Source organism: Dysidea avara, chromosome 1, assembly GCF_963678975.1.
Source record: "Dysidea avara chromosome 1, odDysAvar1.4, whole genome shotgun sequence".
Taxonomy (NCBI): Eukaryota; Metazoa; Porifera; class Demospongiae; order Dictyoceratida; family Dysideidae; genus Dysidea; species Dysidea avara.
In genome coordinates, this window is record NC_089272.1 from 9,896,721 (window position 1) to 9,915,945 (window position 19,225).

Here is a 19,225-nt window from a genome sequence, read left to right on the forward strand (position 1 = left end):
TGCGCATACCACATCAAAAGAAGGAGTGGCGATAGAGCGAATGAAATTCTTCTATTAGAGTATTAATAATGTACGTACTCCTGAAAAAATAATTTTTGGCCACTCTCATGATCATTGATCAAAGACATACACCCACAGCTTCTGCTAACCCAGTGGCTCTGTACAGTACAAGTTTTGGAGAAGTGTCTCGAAATCTCAAACCCCCAATCATAATTTTGGTCCCTGGGCTGCTGTGCAAATTAACTATGTAAGCTGTAGTACAATATGACACAAAGTTTAAAAAATAATTATTTTTTATTATATTATTTTTCGGATTTACACTATTTTGCTAATTATTGTCTAAAGATTTGCCAAGAGTTCACCGATTAATTATTGAGTTAACATGCAATATTAAGTGTGTGTATATCTGTAACTCTGTAATCTTGACTCTTGGTTTGGTAGTGACATGGGCTGCAGCCCAGGATCTGAAGATGTAATACTCTGTAAAAGTATATAATTAGCTAGCTGTACATTTCATAAGATGATTTCTAGTCTAGTATAGTTTGCTAGCTTACCTGAGTACTGTGACTGCTTTATTAGAGTGTTGCGATATTTAGATTACCTCAGTCTTGCATACTCCCAGCATAATACATATACCTATATAGGGCACCACAATTCTGTGGTTGAGCCACCTCTAGATACGCCAGTAACGCCACTGCTTATTACCATGACAATACAAATATTGTGAAGTCTATTATTCAATACTGCAATTTCTTGTAACCTGATTTGTGACACAGTTCTGTAAAGCATATAATTATATTATGAGCTGTTCATGCTAACATGTACATGATATACTTGCATACAATCTGCCATTTAGCACACGTGCTGTATTATTATTTTTATATATAATCCACACTGAGTGTTATTAATAAAGGTTTAGATCCCAAAAGGGTTTACAATTTCTTTAAATTTCTACTTATGATGTCCAGATAACATTTAACTTAAGTCACAAAAGTGCATACAAGTTGGAGATATATATATAGGAGCTAGAAAATACATTGTTTATAATTTGCAATTGTGTACTTGTGATGTGAATTTTCAGATCATCTAATTCACAAAAGCATGCACAATACAGACACTGCTAAGATCCTGGACAAGTTCTCAAAATTATTGTGTTTTTATTTCACTAGTTATAGATAGTGAATATATAGCTTACTACAATACTGACATTTGTGTTATTAGATGACTGGCTATAATATAGACTGTGTACACATCCAGTGTTGGGGGAACTCAATAGTTTACTTTTCATTATTTTAGTGGTACAAGTTATAGTTAAGTCCCACCATAGTAGGATGTTGCACACAAGACTGAGAAGTCGAGGTCATAACAAAGATATCTTATGAGTGTAAGTGTGGCTTCTATCCCACAGAGGTGCTATTAATCATACTTGTTATAATTTTTGCTGTACTTAAGATTTCTTTTTTCTTTTTTAGATATACTGTGGCTTTGTGTTGTCTTTGATCCGTATACATATCACCTTGTCTTGGATATTATTGATACTTACCTGCTGGGGTTTCACTACTTTTTTTTACTTTGATGTAAGGCTTCAGTGGGGATAACCCAGTGAAGCCATACCTTTTAATTTGATAATATGGCATATTGTCCAGTAAGGTGTTAAACACCAAATATGTATAATGTTGGCAATCAAATGCAGTGTCAGCATAACGCATTTATGCAAAGCAATCTGTCATACAAAATCTAGCATACAGTGCACTGCTTGTAGTAATATACAATATATGCATACTAAAATCATGTACGTAGCTAACTGCAAATATAAATACATTACATCTAAAATCTACTTGACTTGTTTAGCAGCATTTCTGTACAGTTGTGCTCTTGATAGCTTTTTACGATTTTTTAAAAGCTTCATCAAAGATTTTTTCTCTATAAACTTTTGGCCAGCATTTCTGTACAGTTTTGCTTTTGATTGCTTTTTAGGGTCAACATGTTTTTCTAAATGTCTTTTCAAATATCTTTTCTCTGCAAATGCTTTACCACACAGGTCACATGGATAAGGCTTCTCTCCAGTATGAATCCTAACATGTTTCTGTAAATTACCTTTAATTGCAAATTTTTTAATACAATATGGACATGAGAAAGGTTTCTCTCCAGTATGAGTTCTTAAATGCACTTTTAGAGAATTGTTCAGTGAAAATGCTTTACCACAAACCTTGCAATGGAATGGTTTTTCTCCCGTATGACTTCTTATATGTGATTTTAAGCTAGTAGTACCTGAAAGTCTTTTGCCACACACGTGGCAGACATGACGTTTTACACCATGAGTCAGTAAATGTGTTTGTAGATCACTTTTATCTGTAAATGCGATTGTACAGTAGGGACATGAATAACGCTTATCTTTAGTATGAGTCCTTACATGTAATCTCAACCAAATACTTTGAGTAAAAGTTTTACCACAATATTCACATTGATAACTCTTTTTGTTGGTGTGGGAATGTAAATGAATTTGAAGTGTAGTGCTTATTGTAAAAGCCTTATTACACAGAGGGCATTTGTATGGCTTCTCTCCAGTGTGAGTCCTTAAATGTTTTGACTGATTTGAACGTAATGCAAACGCCTTGCTGCAATATTTACATTGGTAAGGCTTTTCTCCGGTATGAGTTCGTAAATGAGACTGCAAAGAACTACCTTGGGCAAATCCCTTTGAACAATATTTACATACAAAAGGCTTCTCTCCAGTATGAGTTCTTATATGTGACCTCAGAGTACTACTATGGGCAAACGCCTTATCACAATGTGAGCACTGATGGGATCTTTCTCCGGTATGAAATATCAAATGAGAGTGTAAGTTACTGGTTACTGCAAAAGTTTTATCACAATACGGACACTGGTATGGCTTCTCCCCAGTATGAATCCTTACATGTGATCGTAGGCTGCCTTTTCGCACAAATTTCTTACTACAGTATTGACAAATGTATTCTTTCACTCCAGAACCTGGGGATTTCTTTTCACATTTCTGCACACCTTTCCTAGCATTTGCTGATGCCTTTGAATTCACTTTTGTTGATGCTTTCAAATTAACTTTTGTTGATGCTTTCGAGTTAGCTTTTGTTGAAGCTCTCAAATTAGATTTTGTTGATGCTTTCAAATTGGCTTTTGTTGAAGCTCTCTTTATCGATGCCTTCGAATTAGCTTTTGTTGAAGCTCTCAAATTAGCTTTCTTTGATGCTTTCAGATTAGCTTTCATTAATGCGTTTGAAGTTGAAGAGTGCTTAACAACTTGTGTACCAGTAGATATTAAGTAGTAATTTTCTTCGTGTTTCCTGATGTGTTGTTGAAGGTTGATCAGTGTAGTAAATGCCTCACTACATTTTCCACATTTGAACAGTGCTGGATTAGCATTGCGACACACTGGACTGTACTTCAAGTGAAGGACAAAGTTGCATTTTTCAATGAACTGTCTTCGGCAGTAAACACATGTAAAGTTGGGAGCTGTAGAAATAAAATAATAGAATGCACATGTGTCTACTGTAGATACAACAAACATTACACATACTCAGTCACATGGGTCTGTGAAAACAGGAAAGGTGGGCAAAACCACACCCTAGCACATAACAGGCCATATCTCAGTGCTGGAATAGAATATTTCCACCTATTACAAAGCCAAGTATGGCTATACAGCAGCACAGTGGCATAAAATGCTATAGTGTAATCATTTTAAAAAGTAAGCAATATTATTCCAGGCCTGGTTGCATATCATAAACCATGACAGTGGTTCATAATAGTAATCGTGCCCATTTTTGCAAAAATTCTAATAGAATTCACACCTAAAAAAACCACCTTGAAAAGCATCCTTCAGCTCAAAACAACCCTCTGGTGGTTATTTGCAATGAGTATAGGTCCACTAGTAAGTATCAAGTAAAAAGGAAACAGTACATGCATTTCACACAAAACTGAAATTTGCAATTTGGTTATCTTCATATTATTATTTTGTTTCATGGATGTACAGCAAAAGCTATCAACTATATCGTGACAAAAACTATATAGCCATGCTTACTGAGTCCTTCATGTCCATGACCTATTTTCCACTTTGTTTTAAAGTGGAAACAGTCCAAATCAGGCTGATACCATTCTATATGCAAAGCCATAAAAGGTTGCACAATGAAGAGTTAGTTTTACTCACATACATGTTCCATAAGTTCAAAATAGTCCAGGAAGCTTAGCCTGTGCACAAAGGCTTGCTCCTAGATGGTTTTTTCTTGCCATCATTAGTATACGTGGGTGGGTCACTTAAACGTGTGATCTATCAAGCCTCAGTAAACTACTACGTATATTTGCTGCAGTGTGAAGTTGGCTACAAGGACTCTACTTCTACTTCTGTTTTAATAACAGCTCATTACCTCCAGTCTTACCTTACTTAGCTACTGGTAGTTTGAGTATTGTAGTTTATATTGCCACCATATATGGTGCTACATTGTCTGTGGGAAGCCATTGCATACATGCTAACCACAATACAGCTGACTATTGGTGTGATTAACGGAATGAGTGTGGTAAAAAATTTCTAGTCAGCCAATCATAACCTACAATATCAGTGCAAACTAGCTACTGTCTGAGTCTGTCTCCAGCTGGTATAACTATTGATATGTACACTGACTGCTTAACTGTATGTAAAGTAGACCATGTAGAGACATGTCTCCAGCTGGGACTAAACAGTCATTGGCTGCTTAACTTGTACTCATCAGGATTGCCAGCAGTTTTATGACTGGTAGCTAACTTTGTATATAACATCTTGTGTTTGTTTTCAGTGAGGACACCAAGTGTGACAACAATGATTCAGACAATATAACCATATGACATAGTGGCCTGACTCATAGGAATATGTGTCATGTCTTATACACAAACTAGATGAATAAAAGATTAAAAATTGTAAAAGGGGAATAGGGATCACTGTAAAAAGCCATGAAACTAGAAGAGTGGTAATGTAAACCACAAATCTCTATTTTGACTCGTCTCAAAATGATGGAACATGTAACTATAGCTACAATTCATGACAGTGGATCAAAATAGGGATTTGTGGTTTACATTACCATCCTAGCAATCCCTTCTTGTTTCATGGCTTTTTTCAGCAATCCCTATTCCCATTTTAATATTTTACAAGTCAGCATTAATTCCACCACACACAAAAAGCCGCATGTTACTAAAAGGGACAAGTCAAAGAAATGATATTTATTATAACTATCACTGCCATCCCTTCAATGGCTAATACAGTGGAACCTCTCTTATCCAGCCTGTCTGGTACATACTACTGTCCGTATCTCAGAAATGTCCATAACTAAGAAATGCATGCTAATATGGTGAAGCAATTAACTGTTTCAGAGTTCTTGTAAGACTCTTACACATATTATGGATATAGTTTTAGGCGTAGTATTTTTATTTCAGAGGGAAAGATAAAGATACTCTAATAGAGCATTCAGTAGTCCAATAAGACTACCAGGTACAGCTGCAATGACAGCTACACAATAACATACATGTGTATGTTGAAAATCACTTTACACAAAACACTATATTAGCATATCCTTACCAAACATGTGGTCCACAGTCAATCTCTGTTGTTTCACATAATCCTCACCATACCATACTAATAGTTCTGTGCCTGGTGGGATACTCTTGATGGTGTAGCAGTAAATGTTTCCTTTGTATTGAAATGATAGCAAGTTCTGCTCAGATTCATTTCTAGCACAATTGATAAATCTCAACCAGTTAGAATGCTTCTCATTCTTGGCATCAATGTAGTATGACTCAGAACCATTCTTTGTAACCTGAGATAACAGTTATGTGTAATTAATTTATTTATTAAGGCTTTACAGCACAAGTGCTGAGGGTCTGTAGGACACCTGGTCCTACAGCCTGTTTAAAGTTGTTACAGAAAGTGTGTTTGAAAAGGTAGAGAAAAATCCATGACTGGACCTAGGCAGCCTTGAACCTGCAGCCATCCGATTACGTTCGAACGCTTACAGGAGTCTACCAGGCGGTCAGGATGTTTTCTCCTATGTATATGTATCCAAGGATCTCTAGGGAGTGACTTATTATCTCAAAGTACCCCATGTGGAACTAAATGGATATTAAATTAGTGGGATGAGGTTGCAGACAACATGTTACTCACATTAGCTACACAAGCAAATTTGTGACTGGACAACTGGTCTTATTGCCCATGACAGCAGATTTGATTGTTCACCAAGAACATAAAGCTACATGAATACAGCATCAAAATCAGTTAGACTTGAAAGCGGTCTGCTTTTGCTGGCCGCTTTTCCCAAGCATAGTAGTGATCCGTATGTGCAATCTGGTGCCTTAATGGAGCTCTGGTCAGCCTGGGAATGGCTGCATGTGACTGTACAGCTCTGTGGTGTTGAATAAAGACCTGTTCTGTACATTTCCTTTCATTGTAGCCAGTTTTGAGCCTATAATTTGGTATAATTTATCCCTATGCCTTCCTCTTAATTTTTTAAAACAGCCTCATGCCCTCCACCCGGCCCCTTGCCACGCACCCTTTTTGGAGATTGCCTGATAGGTTTAAAAACTATCTAAGAGGGCAGTAAACTTAGCTGTTGATTACTTGTAGAGTGGATGCTCTGGAAGGTAAGGAATTTGTGTTAAACGTGTGAAAATTTGGCACACATAGCTTCAACCATTGGCAAGGTAAGTACAACACACTAAATACTTAAAACTGGCATTTTCTCGATACTTTTAAATAAGCAGTAAGACTGGTTATTCCAGACTGGATTACATTTCCACATCCATATTTGAAATGTGTAAAAAGAAGGAGGTGAAAATGAAGCTAAGTTTGGAGGAACCACATCTAGAGCATGCCTAAGACAACTGAGTTGACTACTACTAAAAGGTACATGAAGGAGAAATAGTTCAGAAAGGTACTAGCTTGGGGCTACGTAAGAATTTAAAATTATTCCAGTCAATAACAAACTGGTGTAGTGCACTAGGGATGTACTGATAGTGATATTTTTATCAGTACCGGCCATCTTTGCTTGTATAGGATTGGTATTGATATGGTTTAAGTTCCAGATACCACGACAGCATGTGGAATGGACATTACAATGTTTCTTCAAAACATATAACCAGGAGCTTATAAGCGCCAAAGGCACCTTTGGCTCTCATAAGCTCCTGATATAACCAAAACTACTTGAAAGAAGCCAGTGATGATGATTGTTATGGCAGTAAGCCACAAAACAAGATTCATTGAAGCCATACATGATGATTGATTATAATGAATCTATGGCCATAAAATCAACAACAGTGGTATCAGACATTAGCAGCCTGAAACTTACATAATCCAGAAAACTGGATCTAATATGAGTGCATTAGACAAAGTGCTGTAACTTTCGAAGCATAGTTCCTATCACTATGCAATTTAATTTACACCATTCTACTCGTGACGTAATAAGGAGTAGAATGGTACCTGGGGTTTACTGTAACACTAAACTCTCTGGCCAAAACTTGCCATGTAAGCAGCTTCCAGCAAAGGAACATGCAAGCCCTACATACCTTTACAAAATGATCCTCAACTCGATGGTGGTTGCTCATATCAACTTGAAACAAACATTGCTTGCTTTTCCATTAAATTCTCCGTCAGGCCATATACTGTATGACTCGTGTGATTAAACCAACAATCAAAACTAAACATGTGGCAAGAAACCAGAATCGCACATCATCATCCTTCAATGCTTCATAACAAGTGAGCCTTCGTAGTTACAGACTTCTCCAAGTAGACCAGTAAAAAGACTTTCGAGTAGTTTTAGGCTGTAGGAGTTAAGTTACCCAATTTAAAGTTGCCATGTATGCTTGTAATATGTAAATACACATTCCCCAAAAGTTCTATGCCAGTTTAAGGGTTAAACAGCAGTGGAGATACTTGTAATAATGCATCTATGTCAAAGTATCAGGTATTGGCCAATTTAACACCAAAAATGTATCAGCTGGTTAAAAGTAGTATCAGTGCATCCCTATAGTGCACCATCTTGTTCGGCCGCACAACGCACTACCTTGTGTCTTGATACATGTATATAAATACAAGACACCTAAAGTACCAGTAAGTAATGTAGTACTGTAACAGTTGTCTGACTGTCCTAGTAGAGTATATAACGGCATATGTAAACACATACTATTCATAGTGTAACTCACTTCCCAGAAGTAACTTGTATCAGTTTTATCAGTTATATCTTCTTTCTGTACCACTTCTCCCTTGTAGGGACCAATCCTAGTCCTTCTGGGTATAAACTCTTTGGCAAACACTCCCTTGCCAGCATTCATAATGGAGGACATCTTCACTGTAACTTGTAGTGGTACTGGTACACTGGTAAAGGATTTTGAGTCTTGGTCCCACCCCCGGGATTCATCCAATGGTATTAGAGGACCATGTACTGGACAGTCACCATGATAAGGTGCATGGCAATCCTCACAAACTACAAAAAAAAACAAAGCAGTAAAATACTGGTACCAACAATACATTATGACTAGGTTTTCTAAAGCCTCAATATTAGTTTAATAGTTTCACCACAGATTTCTGTATACAATTGCAGTTAAACATATCTCTGTGCCAAAATTTCGTGTTATGATTTTAGAAATTGCTGTAGAGAACCTTCACTCTCTAAGATGAATAAAATCCAAAGATAATCTATATTTGTATGCATGCATGTGACTCAGGAACACATCCAGCAAAACCTCTATAACACAATGGGTGATGTACAGGTAGGACTTTGGGTGCCCACACCTTCACACTAGTACTAGTCCTGAGGATTTCCCTTAGCATCTGGGTGGGTAGTTTATGGGCTGGTCCATTGTTTCCCTGACTATGTGTAATGACAAAAATATTTGTATTTCTTGCACTTGTACACACACTACACACACACACACACACACACAAACATACTACACAAACACACCCATGTATGGACACACATGAACACAAAAACTTACACTTTATCATATACACACTACACTACACACACACACACACGCACACACACACACACGTATGGACACACATGAACACAAAAACTTGTTTCATCACACTTACAGATAATATCATCCTTGTCATCACCATCATTATCATGATCATTATTACGGCCAATAATACCATTATGATGCTCATCAACTTGACTATGATCAACTTGACTATGATCAACATTACCATGATCACTAACAGTCTCAACATCATCATCATCACTAACAGTCTCAACATCAATATCATCATCATCACTGACACCTTCGACGTCAATATCATCATCGTCATGGTTACTGCCATGATAATCATCATCGTCATCATCATCATCACCCTTGACAATCTTATTACTAACACCATTAGTGATGCCTTCATCATCAAATTCAATGTCATCATCCAATATCACCAGGTCACCGTAGTAGTTAGGAATCATTTTAGCCAATCGTGTGGACTTTCTATGGCTAGAAGTATACACGTATGTATTTGTAAAACAATGGTGTGTGCTGAAACAAGAGTAATCTGTATCTGACTAGAGCTGAATTTTACTATCACGATATAATATGGGAAAAATATACTAATTATCACAATGTGTCTTTCAAATTTTGACAGGTGCTCTAAACTATACCTGCCTACACAAGTGACACAGAACAGCAGCATGAATGGATGTACAAATAACATAACACATGGCATGTAGCATTCATTGAACTATCCATGGAGATACAGACATCAGGTAGGCTTCAATTCTGCTACAATTAAGTGTAGTGAGGATGTATCTTGTATGCCCAAGTGAATGACATAAATTCAGTTCTATAAATTCCCATGCATGACTTAAAAACTGCTGACTATAGCAATAGAAACTCATACTCAGTTTTGCATCACCGTAGAAATGTATAAAAATTGAAAAACTAAAGACAATGACAGAGTGCACTTGACCGCTCTATTAGAGTATTGGTGACTGCTCTATTAGATTACCTAAATCTTTAGGATCTCCAATCTGGATCAGAATCCTTCCCTTTCCTAGGGCTACAACAGCAGCAGTGTGATGTCCTGCCATGCATGCATATGTTTACATGGATCATGTTTACTGTGGTAATCTTGATATTGTGATATCATTTCCAGAACTTTTGACGATACTGGTATTCCATCAAAATAGTGCAGTTTTACAATATAACTGAGATACTACCTACCCCATATATCTGACTGCTCTATTAGAGCACAAATTGTAAAATTAATGCTAACTTACAATTACAAATGTACTATATATACATAACCCTTTCCACATTTTGACGTAATAAAGCTCCCAATCTGCTACTACTAGGGATTTACAAAGTACACTTTAAAAGCTTGCAGCTAATGGTGACAGAAGCACAGCGGGAACCTTGGCAACCACAATCTAAACCAAGCCCTAGTAACTGGAACTCAACCTGTCAGACTGGAAGTGAGAGTCAAAAGCCGTGGTATTCATGGCGGCTGGCAATATGCCACTGATTGTAGTTTTACTATAGATATGTGTCAATTATGTACATTAGGAGTCCATTTTCTGAACACCTGTATGTCGGTCCAAGTAAAATGTTCAGATAAATGATAGCAAATGCACACTTATATGTAAACTACTCTAATAGAACAGTCACTTTTACTATTCACATAATCGAGGGCTCAGTTTAGTGAGATTGGGTATACATGAAACTATCAATTTGGTCAACATTTTAGAACACATGATAATATCAACTCATACACATGTGACCACTTAATGGATACAATATGTAACTCACTTAGTATCTACAGTTGGTCCTTGTACTGGTGATGTTATTTCACTGACCACGTCTTTCTGGTTACCACTTGACAACGGTCCAGATGTATGCTGCGGTTTACTAGTCACAGAAGTTAAAGGGTTCACACATTTCTTCTTGGGTGCTGTATTCATTTGTGGCTTTCTCTTATCCTAAACACGTTCAGTACATTTGGCATAATATTTATTTTGTAGGATAATGCTGTAGCACTCTTACCTCAACAGTAATCTTTCCACAACACCTGCCCTCAACTGAGGAAGCTGTAGATACAAATAGAGCACATACATGTAAGTTCTCACTTTTGGTTAAGAAACAAGATTAAAAGAGATAATGAAGCACAGTACTTGGACTTCAAGTTCAACATGTACGTATATATATATATATACATGAAATATAGCACTATGTGGTTTACAGTTATAACTTAAACACCATGTAATTGCTGCCCAGCCTCTCATCACAGTTATATAACTGCTAAGACTTGAGAAAATGCCATTACAACATGTCAGTACACTAAACACTCTGAAAAAAGATACATATCTTACTTTGTGGTGAAAATTTTATTTACATAAGTAAACCTCATTTAGCAGCCACCTTTTTAATAAGACCACCCCATTATAGTGGCTTCCACTATTAGGGTCCTAAACACAGCTAAACTGTAGTTTATGACCTCATTATAAACTTCATTATTAAGGCCAAATCATATAGGTAGCACAAAAAACATTCAATATCCTCCAATGAATTACAGTACCTACATAACTATTGTCACTTGTTAGGTTAAACACTAGTGTTCCAGCCAAGTTTATCACTTTCTTCTGGTAGAAAACGATAAAAATTTCTAAAAATTACAAGTTTTTTTTTTGCTGCAGTAGTTCGCAGGGTTCTTCGTATGCCATGATGATACGGGGCTTATAAACGCCTAACAATATGGCTATCATGTCCAGTAAACATATACCAATGCATGAAATAGACACTCATGTGATCAAAATTCAGACCGTAACAAACACCTATGAAATCACTTTCATTTCTGAAAACGAACCTTGCAGTATGCTCCTTCTGTAAATATTTGTGTTAGTAGTTTGCTCAAGTGTGGTCTGGGCCAGCGCAAATGAGTCTTATACCGTGATGGTATCATAGGTGAGTCTTAGACTGCTGGGCTAAACAAGATTCGGAACCTAATGTGTACTAACTTATTGTCATTTGATTTAAAGTGATTTTAAATTCATTGAAATGGAGTATAGTTGTATTTTCCACAATTTCAATTTCAATCAAGTCGAGTGCTGGTTTCATGCATTAGATTGATCTGTGTTTACTGAGCAAGATAGCCATATCGTTAGGCGTTTATAAACTTTTTGTATCCTTGTTGTTGGAGACCGTTTCACTGATTCATCACTGATTCTGGTATTTGTTCACATAAATCACATCATTTTGATGAAATTTCAGCATATACAGGGCTCAGCCAGATGGCTAACAAGTTTTTATTTTAACCATACTCTGTATGCAGGCACTTTACCTAGTACTGGTTGTTGCTGACCCACAGAACAGTTGCTGCTCTGCTTGTCCAAGGAAGAAACATTTTGTTTGTCGTCAAAATGCCACACAGATTGTGCTGCCACCAGAAGCTGACCAATAAAATCAAAACACCGATACTTCGAGTCAATAATAGACTAATAATGTTGAGGGTGAATATCATGGCATACGAAGAACCCTGCGAACCACTGCAGCAAAAATCCAAAGAAATTTCTATCGTTTTCTACCAGAAGTGACAAACTTGGCTGCCACGATGGTGTTATTCAAGTTACGCTTAGCCTAACACATGACAATAGTTAGGTAGTTGATTGGAGGATAAGGATTTTTTGTGTAGTAGACCTGTTTAACTGTACAAACACAGATATTACGCCATTATCAATGTAGCTGATTTTGTGAGTACATGTACACCCATTAAAATTATTAACTACCTTGTGTGTATAGTGTAAGCTCTCTCTCTCTCTCTCTCTCTCACACACACACACACACACACACACACACACACACACACACACACACACACACACACACACACACACACACACACACACACACACACACACACACCCACACACACACCCACACACACACGCACACACACACACACACACACACGCACACACACACACACAACACACAATATTACATGTACAGGTACACAGGTTTACTCTCACCTGGTAGTCTTCTGACAACTACAGAAGGTGACCAGTCCTTGTAGATGATTGCTCCACGTTTTGTCTCCTTGCATCTTCTAAACTTCTTCATTGCAGGAGCAGTAACAGAATTGATATCTGTAAAACAATAGACACATGGCATATAATACATGCTAGTTTAACTCTGTGTGTGTGTGTGTGTGTGTGTGTGTGTGTGTGTGTGTGTGTGTGTGTGTGTGTAGTCTGTAGTGTGTGTGTGTGTGTGTGTGTATGTGTAGGGTGTGTGTGTAGTGTATGTATGTATGTATGTGTGTAGTGTGCGTGTGCGTGTGTAGTGTGAGTGTGTAGTGTGTGTGTATGTAGTGTGTGTGTAGTGTGTGTATGTATGTATGTGTGTGTGTGTGTGTGTGTGTGTGTGTGTGTAGTGTGTGCATGCGTCCCCGTGGTGTCTGCAATGCTCGATGCCAAATTTTACAAGCTAACATGCCATTAGGGAACATGCTATGGAGTAAAGGCTGAGTGACACCATTTTTTAAAAACAAATTACTTGACATCTGTACTGCATAATAGAGACAAGTCAATTAAAGCCATAACTTAAATTTTCAAGTTTCACATTGCCTCTAAACTATAGGAGAGCTACAGATGTTACAATAGAATGAATTACACTAACTAGAGTGTAATTCATTTCACTTCAGCCGTTGCTTTTCCAAATACCTTCCATCACACTAGCCTAGTCCCCTATCAAAATATTCTCTAGCATGATGAAGTTTATCGAAAGAACAAAGCAATACTCTGATACTAAATCGTGGTTGTCATCAACACAACCAGCACCTAGATAAAATAGTTACACATAACATTTGATATAGGGCTGTGTCTGTAAACAGCCAATTTGCACCATGGTGATCAAAGTCAACAAAGATCACAATATTGATGTTGACATTAAATCGAAATTTCACCTTTACCACTGACCTATTTAGTTCACTTTTTAAAAATGCATCGCACTGTTCTGGTGAAAGAGCGTAAACTGAGATGTCTCCAACTCCTGTACAACATTCAAATCTTCCCCAGAAAACTTCATTGAAAAATTTCGAGAGATGAGCAAGTTATACAAGCCTGGATATTTAAACAGCTGCTACACAGCACAAATGCACACACTGAAATCAGCTGTTACAATGAGTACAGCTACCAGAAGTGGTCTGAAGATTGTGGAGCACTTTGTCACAGCCTTACAACTTGCACGTCATTTCTACAGGACACAGCACTGCTGCACCATCAACTGTCTCAAGTTTAATTGGGCGGATCACACACAGCACAGCAGAGCACTGCTGTCATGGCACCATCAAGTGTGGGCATAACCTTGAACAGTCAATTGAGTCAGTGTGGATGGGAGAGAGAAAAGGATTGGGGGGAGGGGGCACAGTACGATAAAAGACAGAACATCAAACACAAGTTAAAACATGAAACACAAACGTGTGCAATATAACATTCCTTTGATGCAGTGTACTGTTTATGCGCGTCAGCATACATCAAAGCGAACATCAAACTCACCAAAGCGTTCACGCGTTCTCTTCCTTGTACCGGTATTCTGCGCTCTGCCTAGCATGTCGAGTTGATGTTGGTCTACTATCTCGATCGTAACACGAGGGAGGTGTAGGTGCCGCCCCGCCAAAACAGTGGTTAGATTTTGCGTAAATTGTGATTAAGGATTTGGGGCGTGCCATCAATCAGAAAGTAGTGCGCTTTAAATAAGTCCAAGCAGCTGCAGCTGCAGAGCTGGGTGCTCAGGGGTTGTCAGTTGATTAGTCGGTAACATGGAGTGTACCAATAGGCAGCACTGTACAACGCTATCTGAGTGACAAGAAAGTATAAATGTTTTTTTTTCGGTTTTGGTTGTCTCGGTGTTGTGGGGGGCAGCAATAAAACCCCCCCCACACAAACTGTCTGGCATGTCTAGTGGCCGAAACTCCTGCATGTCAAGTAGTTGGTAGTTTTCCTAAGCTTTCAGATATTTATCTGTATTGCTAGTTAAATACTGGAGGCAGAGTCTGTATGAAGCTCGGTATGAAGTGTTTACTATGAGCCGAGGAGCCTCAGTAGAGATATCAGAAATTAGACCTTAGTACAGATATTGTCCCCAGGTAAAATTTGGCATTGTAGGTCAACCATAGTCTCGCTTGGCCAGACCGCTTTTTTCTCTTTATCATTAAGTATTAAGGGGGAAAAAGACACTATCCAAAACCACGCCCACTTTTTGGACGCCATTTTGAATGGGGCCAATTTCAATAATCACTGACTGACTGCATTGAAATTCATCGATGAAGAAAGCTCGAACTAAGTGGTATTGTCAAACAATAGTCCATGGACGCTTTCAATGCCGTAAATTCCTTGTTCTGGCTAAAGGCAGGTGATTATCAGGTGATGAACAAGGGCTGGCGACACTAATTTCCTTGTTTACATGTACAAGGAGCGCCTGGATGGTCAGCCGCTAGTACGGTTATAATTGATATTGGCCCCATTCAAAATGGCGGAAAGCTGTTGCTATGACGATTACATAGTTTTGGATTGTGTCTATCGATCTTGTTGTGGATTGAAGATATAAAGGAACACAGCAAGCCAAGGAAATGCAATTGACCCTGAATATCACCTTGCACATCTGTGGTGAAGCTTTTATATGTATAGAGTAAAGTATCAATTATCGCACAATCCAATGTTCGGACAGCTGCCATTCACTTCCTGGAAATCCTGCAGCTTAGATTATTGTACCAATAGGTAGGCTACACCAAGCAATAATTATCCTCTGATAATCAGCTATGCATGATTAATAGCTTAATAAGAGTTACAGCCAATAGTATGCTTAGTCCGATAAATTCTATGCTCGAACAAAACTATCAGTTTTCGGACTTTGATTATTACTACCAGTAAACAATGTCCAATTTATTTCAAATTTGTACGGAATATACCTGTACTCATTAGCTATTAATGGCCAAAAAATTGTTTCATTATCTTTAGCATAGAGGGAGTACGAGCCTCACAATTTTTAGTGGCATTGTAGGACACCCTCCGCTTTAATTTAGCCATGCCCACCAACAGAGTTCATGCTTTTTGCAACAAATGCACCAGTGCTAAACCGCAGAAGAAGGTAAATAAATATCTTTCAAGAGTAGAGGTGTGCTTTAAAGTTGATATTCAGGATATTTTCATTGGAACACAGTATTTTTGGCTCCTAAATGAAGGAGATGCATGCAAGGTGGAAAAATGAAGTTACGAGAAGCAACTTTCTGACCAACCACATTTGTTAGTCTTGGTGCCTCAATCGCAAATACCACCTAGAAATGGAATGGTGTACCTTCTGTGGATGCACAAAGCAACATTTTCGTCCTTTTTGTTTCACCCATATAAGGTAGAGAAAGAAAGTCTTTCAATTTCCATGACAGTATTTGTGATAGGACACTAAGGCTAGCATATGTAGGTGGTCAGGAGGTGGTTTCGCATAACTTCATTTTTCCACCTTGCTTGCATCTCCTTCATTTAGGAGATAAAAATACTGTCAGTGTTTCAATGGAAATATCCTGAATGTCAACTTTAAAGCACACCTCTACTCTTGAAAGATATTTATTTACCTTCTTCTGTGGTTTAACACTGGTGTATTTGTTGCAAAAAGCATGAACTCTGTTGGTGGGCATGGCTAAATTAAAGCGGAGATGTCCTACAATACCACTAAAAATTGTGAGGCTCGTATTTTCTCTACGCTACACTGATCAACCTTCAACAACATATCAGGAGACATGAAGACATATCACAGACACCAACTATAAATTTGCCTGCCGGTGGTTCCTACTAGTGACTAGTTCACACAAAAATACTGGAGAGAATTCACTCCAGTGTCATAAATCATTTAGATTCAAAAGTCAGTTAAAGCGTCATTTGCTGACTCATTCTGGAGAGAAGCCCCACCAATGCCAATGTTGTAAAAGAAGTTTTGCATTAAAGTCCACACTTAAAGTCGATTTAAGAACTCATACTGGAGAGAAGTCCTACCATTGTCAATATTGTTGAAAATCATTTTTTAGATTCTAGTAATCTACGAGCTCATTTAAAAGTTCACACAGGGGAAAAACCTCATCAATGTCACTATTGTAGTAAGGAATTTTCCAGACCTCTTCATCTTCAATATCATTTAAAAGCTCATACTGGGGAAAAGCCTCGCAGGTGTCAGTTTTGCAAAAAGGCCTTTGCCCGTAACTCTACACTTATGACACATACTGGAGATAAGCCCTACCAATGTTAATATTGTCAAAAAGCATTTGCAGACTACAGTAATCTTCAAGCCCATTTTTTTAAAGTTCACACAATAGGAAACGTTATCAATGTCACTATTGTAAGAAAATGTTTTCTAGATCAGACCATCTTCAATGTCATTTAACAACTCATACTGGAGAGAAGCCCCACCAGTGTCAATTTTGTAAGAATTAAGGCCTTTGCAAAAAGGTATACGCTTAAAGTACATTTAAGAACTCATACAGGAGAAAAGCCCTACCATTGTCAATATTGTAAGAAAGCGTTTTCCAGATCTCACCATCTTCAACATCATTTAACAACGTACTCATACTGACCATACAAATGTCAAGATTGCAGGGAGGGTTTTCCCCACAAGTATTTATTCACAAATCATTTACAAGGTCATACTGGAAAGGCCTTAAACATTACATCATCTAATGGTCTTAACTATCATATACAACTGTGCATACAAGTGAATTTAGTACCACAAATAATATTACTGTGCTATAAAACATTTATTAATGCATACTACCACCCCACATCAAGAGTTCATATTATTTGTATACCCATACAAATAATATTATGAATTCTTGCCCACATGTATCACATGCAACTCATCCAGGACCTTATCAGTGTCTGTATTGTAGTGCAGCTTTTGTGAATTAGATGATGTGAAAATTCACATGAAGAGACATCACACAAATTATAAACACTGTCTTTTCTCCTGCATATACAGGGGTCTCGACTTGTATGCACTTTGTGTATTATGTGACTTGAGCTTTGTGTAGCTACTTCAAATTAAATTTTATCTGGACATCATACGTAGAAATTTAAAGAAATCGTAAACCCTATTTTGGGATCTAAATCTACACAGGATCCAATCTTCTAGTTATGAATAGTTGTGCACAGTCATAGGATATTTTTTGAATCAGTTATTGCTGTACAATGCAGACTGTAGCTACAGTACATGTGCATGGCATGGCAACACAAGCTGCGTGCTTTTAGAAGTAGTGTGCTACTGTAAGAAAATTAAGAAAACTAAAATATAAGGATCAGTGTCATTTAAACATAAATTATAGACTGAGCTTTTTATGTTTACATTTTAGGAGTACCTCTGTGAATGAAAGGTGGTATCACAACTTGCGCAGCGGATGAAATCTGCCATCATCTTAACATTGTCACCCAGTTGGACGAAGTAGCTCCTGCAGGAGCCAGTCAGAATTATGATTTATATAGATGTGTTGTTGACTTTGTTCACAGCCTGTTAAAACTGTTCAGCGTGCTTTAAACACTGTTTACTATAACTACCTGTGAACTACATTAACACTTGTGCCATTGTGTGAGAGTGACTAGCAACATATTATATACATCGAAAACTTTGTGTGGCTGATTGAGAAGAAAATGTGCGATATAATTTTATAAAGATCTTTAATATTTGTGTTTATATACTGTACACACATGGCATCTAAAGGGGGATATTATACACCCAGGATATTGTAGACTCTTTCAGGTGCATTATGACCTCTCAAGTATACTTGAGAATGACAAAAAGTAATCTTGTGCTTGGGCAAAATGTACATGTCCTGTATACCGTTGTGGCTAATTTTGATTTATAATTTAAAGAATTTGTCAAAGGGAGTGAATTTCCCCCCCATTAAATGAAACAGAACAATCATAATGAGCTTTATTTAACTACCTCAAGAGAGGAGGGTACATAGCCCATGCCCCACCCCTCCACTTTTTAGTTGTATATGTTACCCGCAGTGCTCATGGTTAGCTAAAAAATGAATGGCAAACAAAGAATGTAGTGTAATTGTGTGGGCAGTTGGATTTATATGAATTTGGTGGTGGTAAAATTACCATACCTTTTAAATGGAATATGCTGTGAACTTGCAATATGTATTAACTTGTTTCTTGGATAAAGATCTTCAATTTTGGCTCCCAGTTTGAACATATTGAGTGATGTA

General features: G+C 37.6%; 1 protein-coding gene across 3 annotated transcripts; it reads right to left on the reverse strand.

The window, feature by feature from the left end:
• Positions 1 to 1,726: 1,726 nt before the first annotated feature.
• LOC136255067 (zinc finger protein 431-like) lies at positions 1,727 to 14,693 on the reverse strand. 3 transcript variants are annotated; one of them, XM_066047790.1, is made up of 9 exons: positions 14,529 to 14,693; positions 13,002 to 13,118; positions 11,020 to 11,063; positions 10,786 to 10,955; positions 9,089 to 9,474; positions 8,194 to 8,474; positions 8,100 to 8,138; positions 5,579 to 5,816; positions 1,727 to 3,489 (listed from the first exon to the last, which is right to left on the reverse strand). In XM_066047790.1, exons 1-9 carry the CDS (start codon positions 14,581 to 14,583, stop codon positions 1,835 to 1,837), a joined length of 2,985 nt encoding a protein of 994 aa, XP_065903862.1. In that variant the 5' UTR covers positions 14,584 to 14,693; the 3' UTR covers positions 1,727 to 1,834. The 3 variants fall into 3 exon arrangements, with proteins under 3 accessions (XP_065903862.1, XP_065903868.1, XP_065903873.1); XM_066047796.1 differs by lacking the exon at positions 8,100 to 8,138 and having other exon boundaries at positions 14,529 to 14,692; XM_066047801.1 differs by lacking the exons at positions 11,020 to 11,063; positions 13,002 to 13,118; positions 14,529 to 14,693 and having other exon boundaries at positions 9,089 to 9,186; positions 9,243 to 9,474; positions 10,786 to 10,926.
• Positions 14,694 to 19,225: the final 4,532 nt, after the last annotated feature.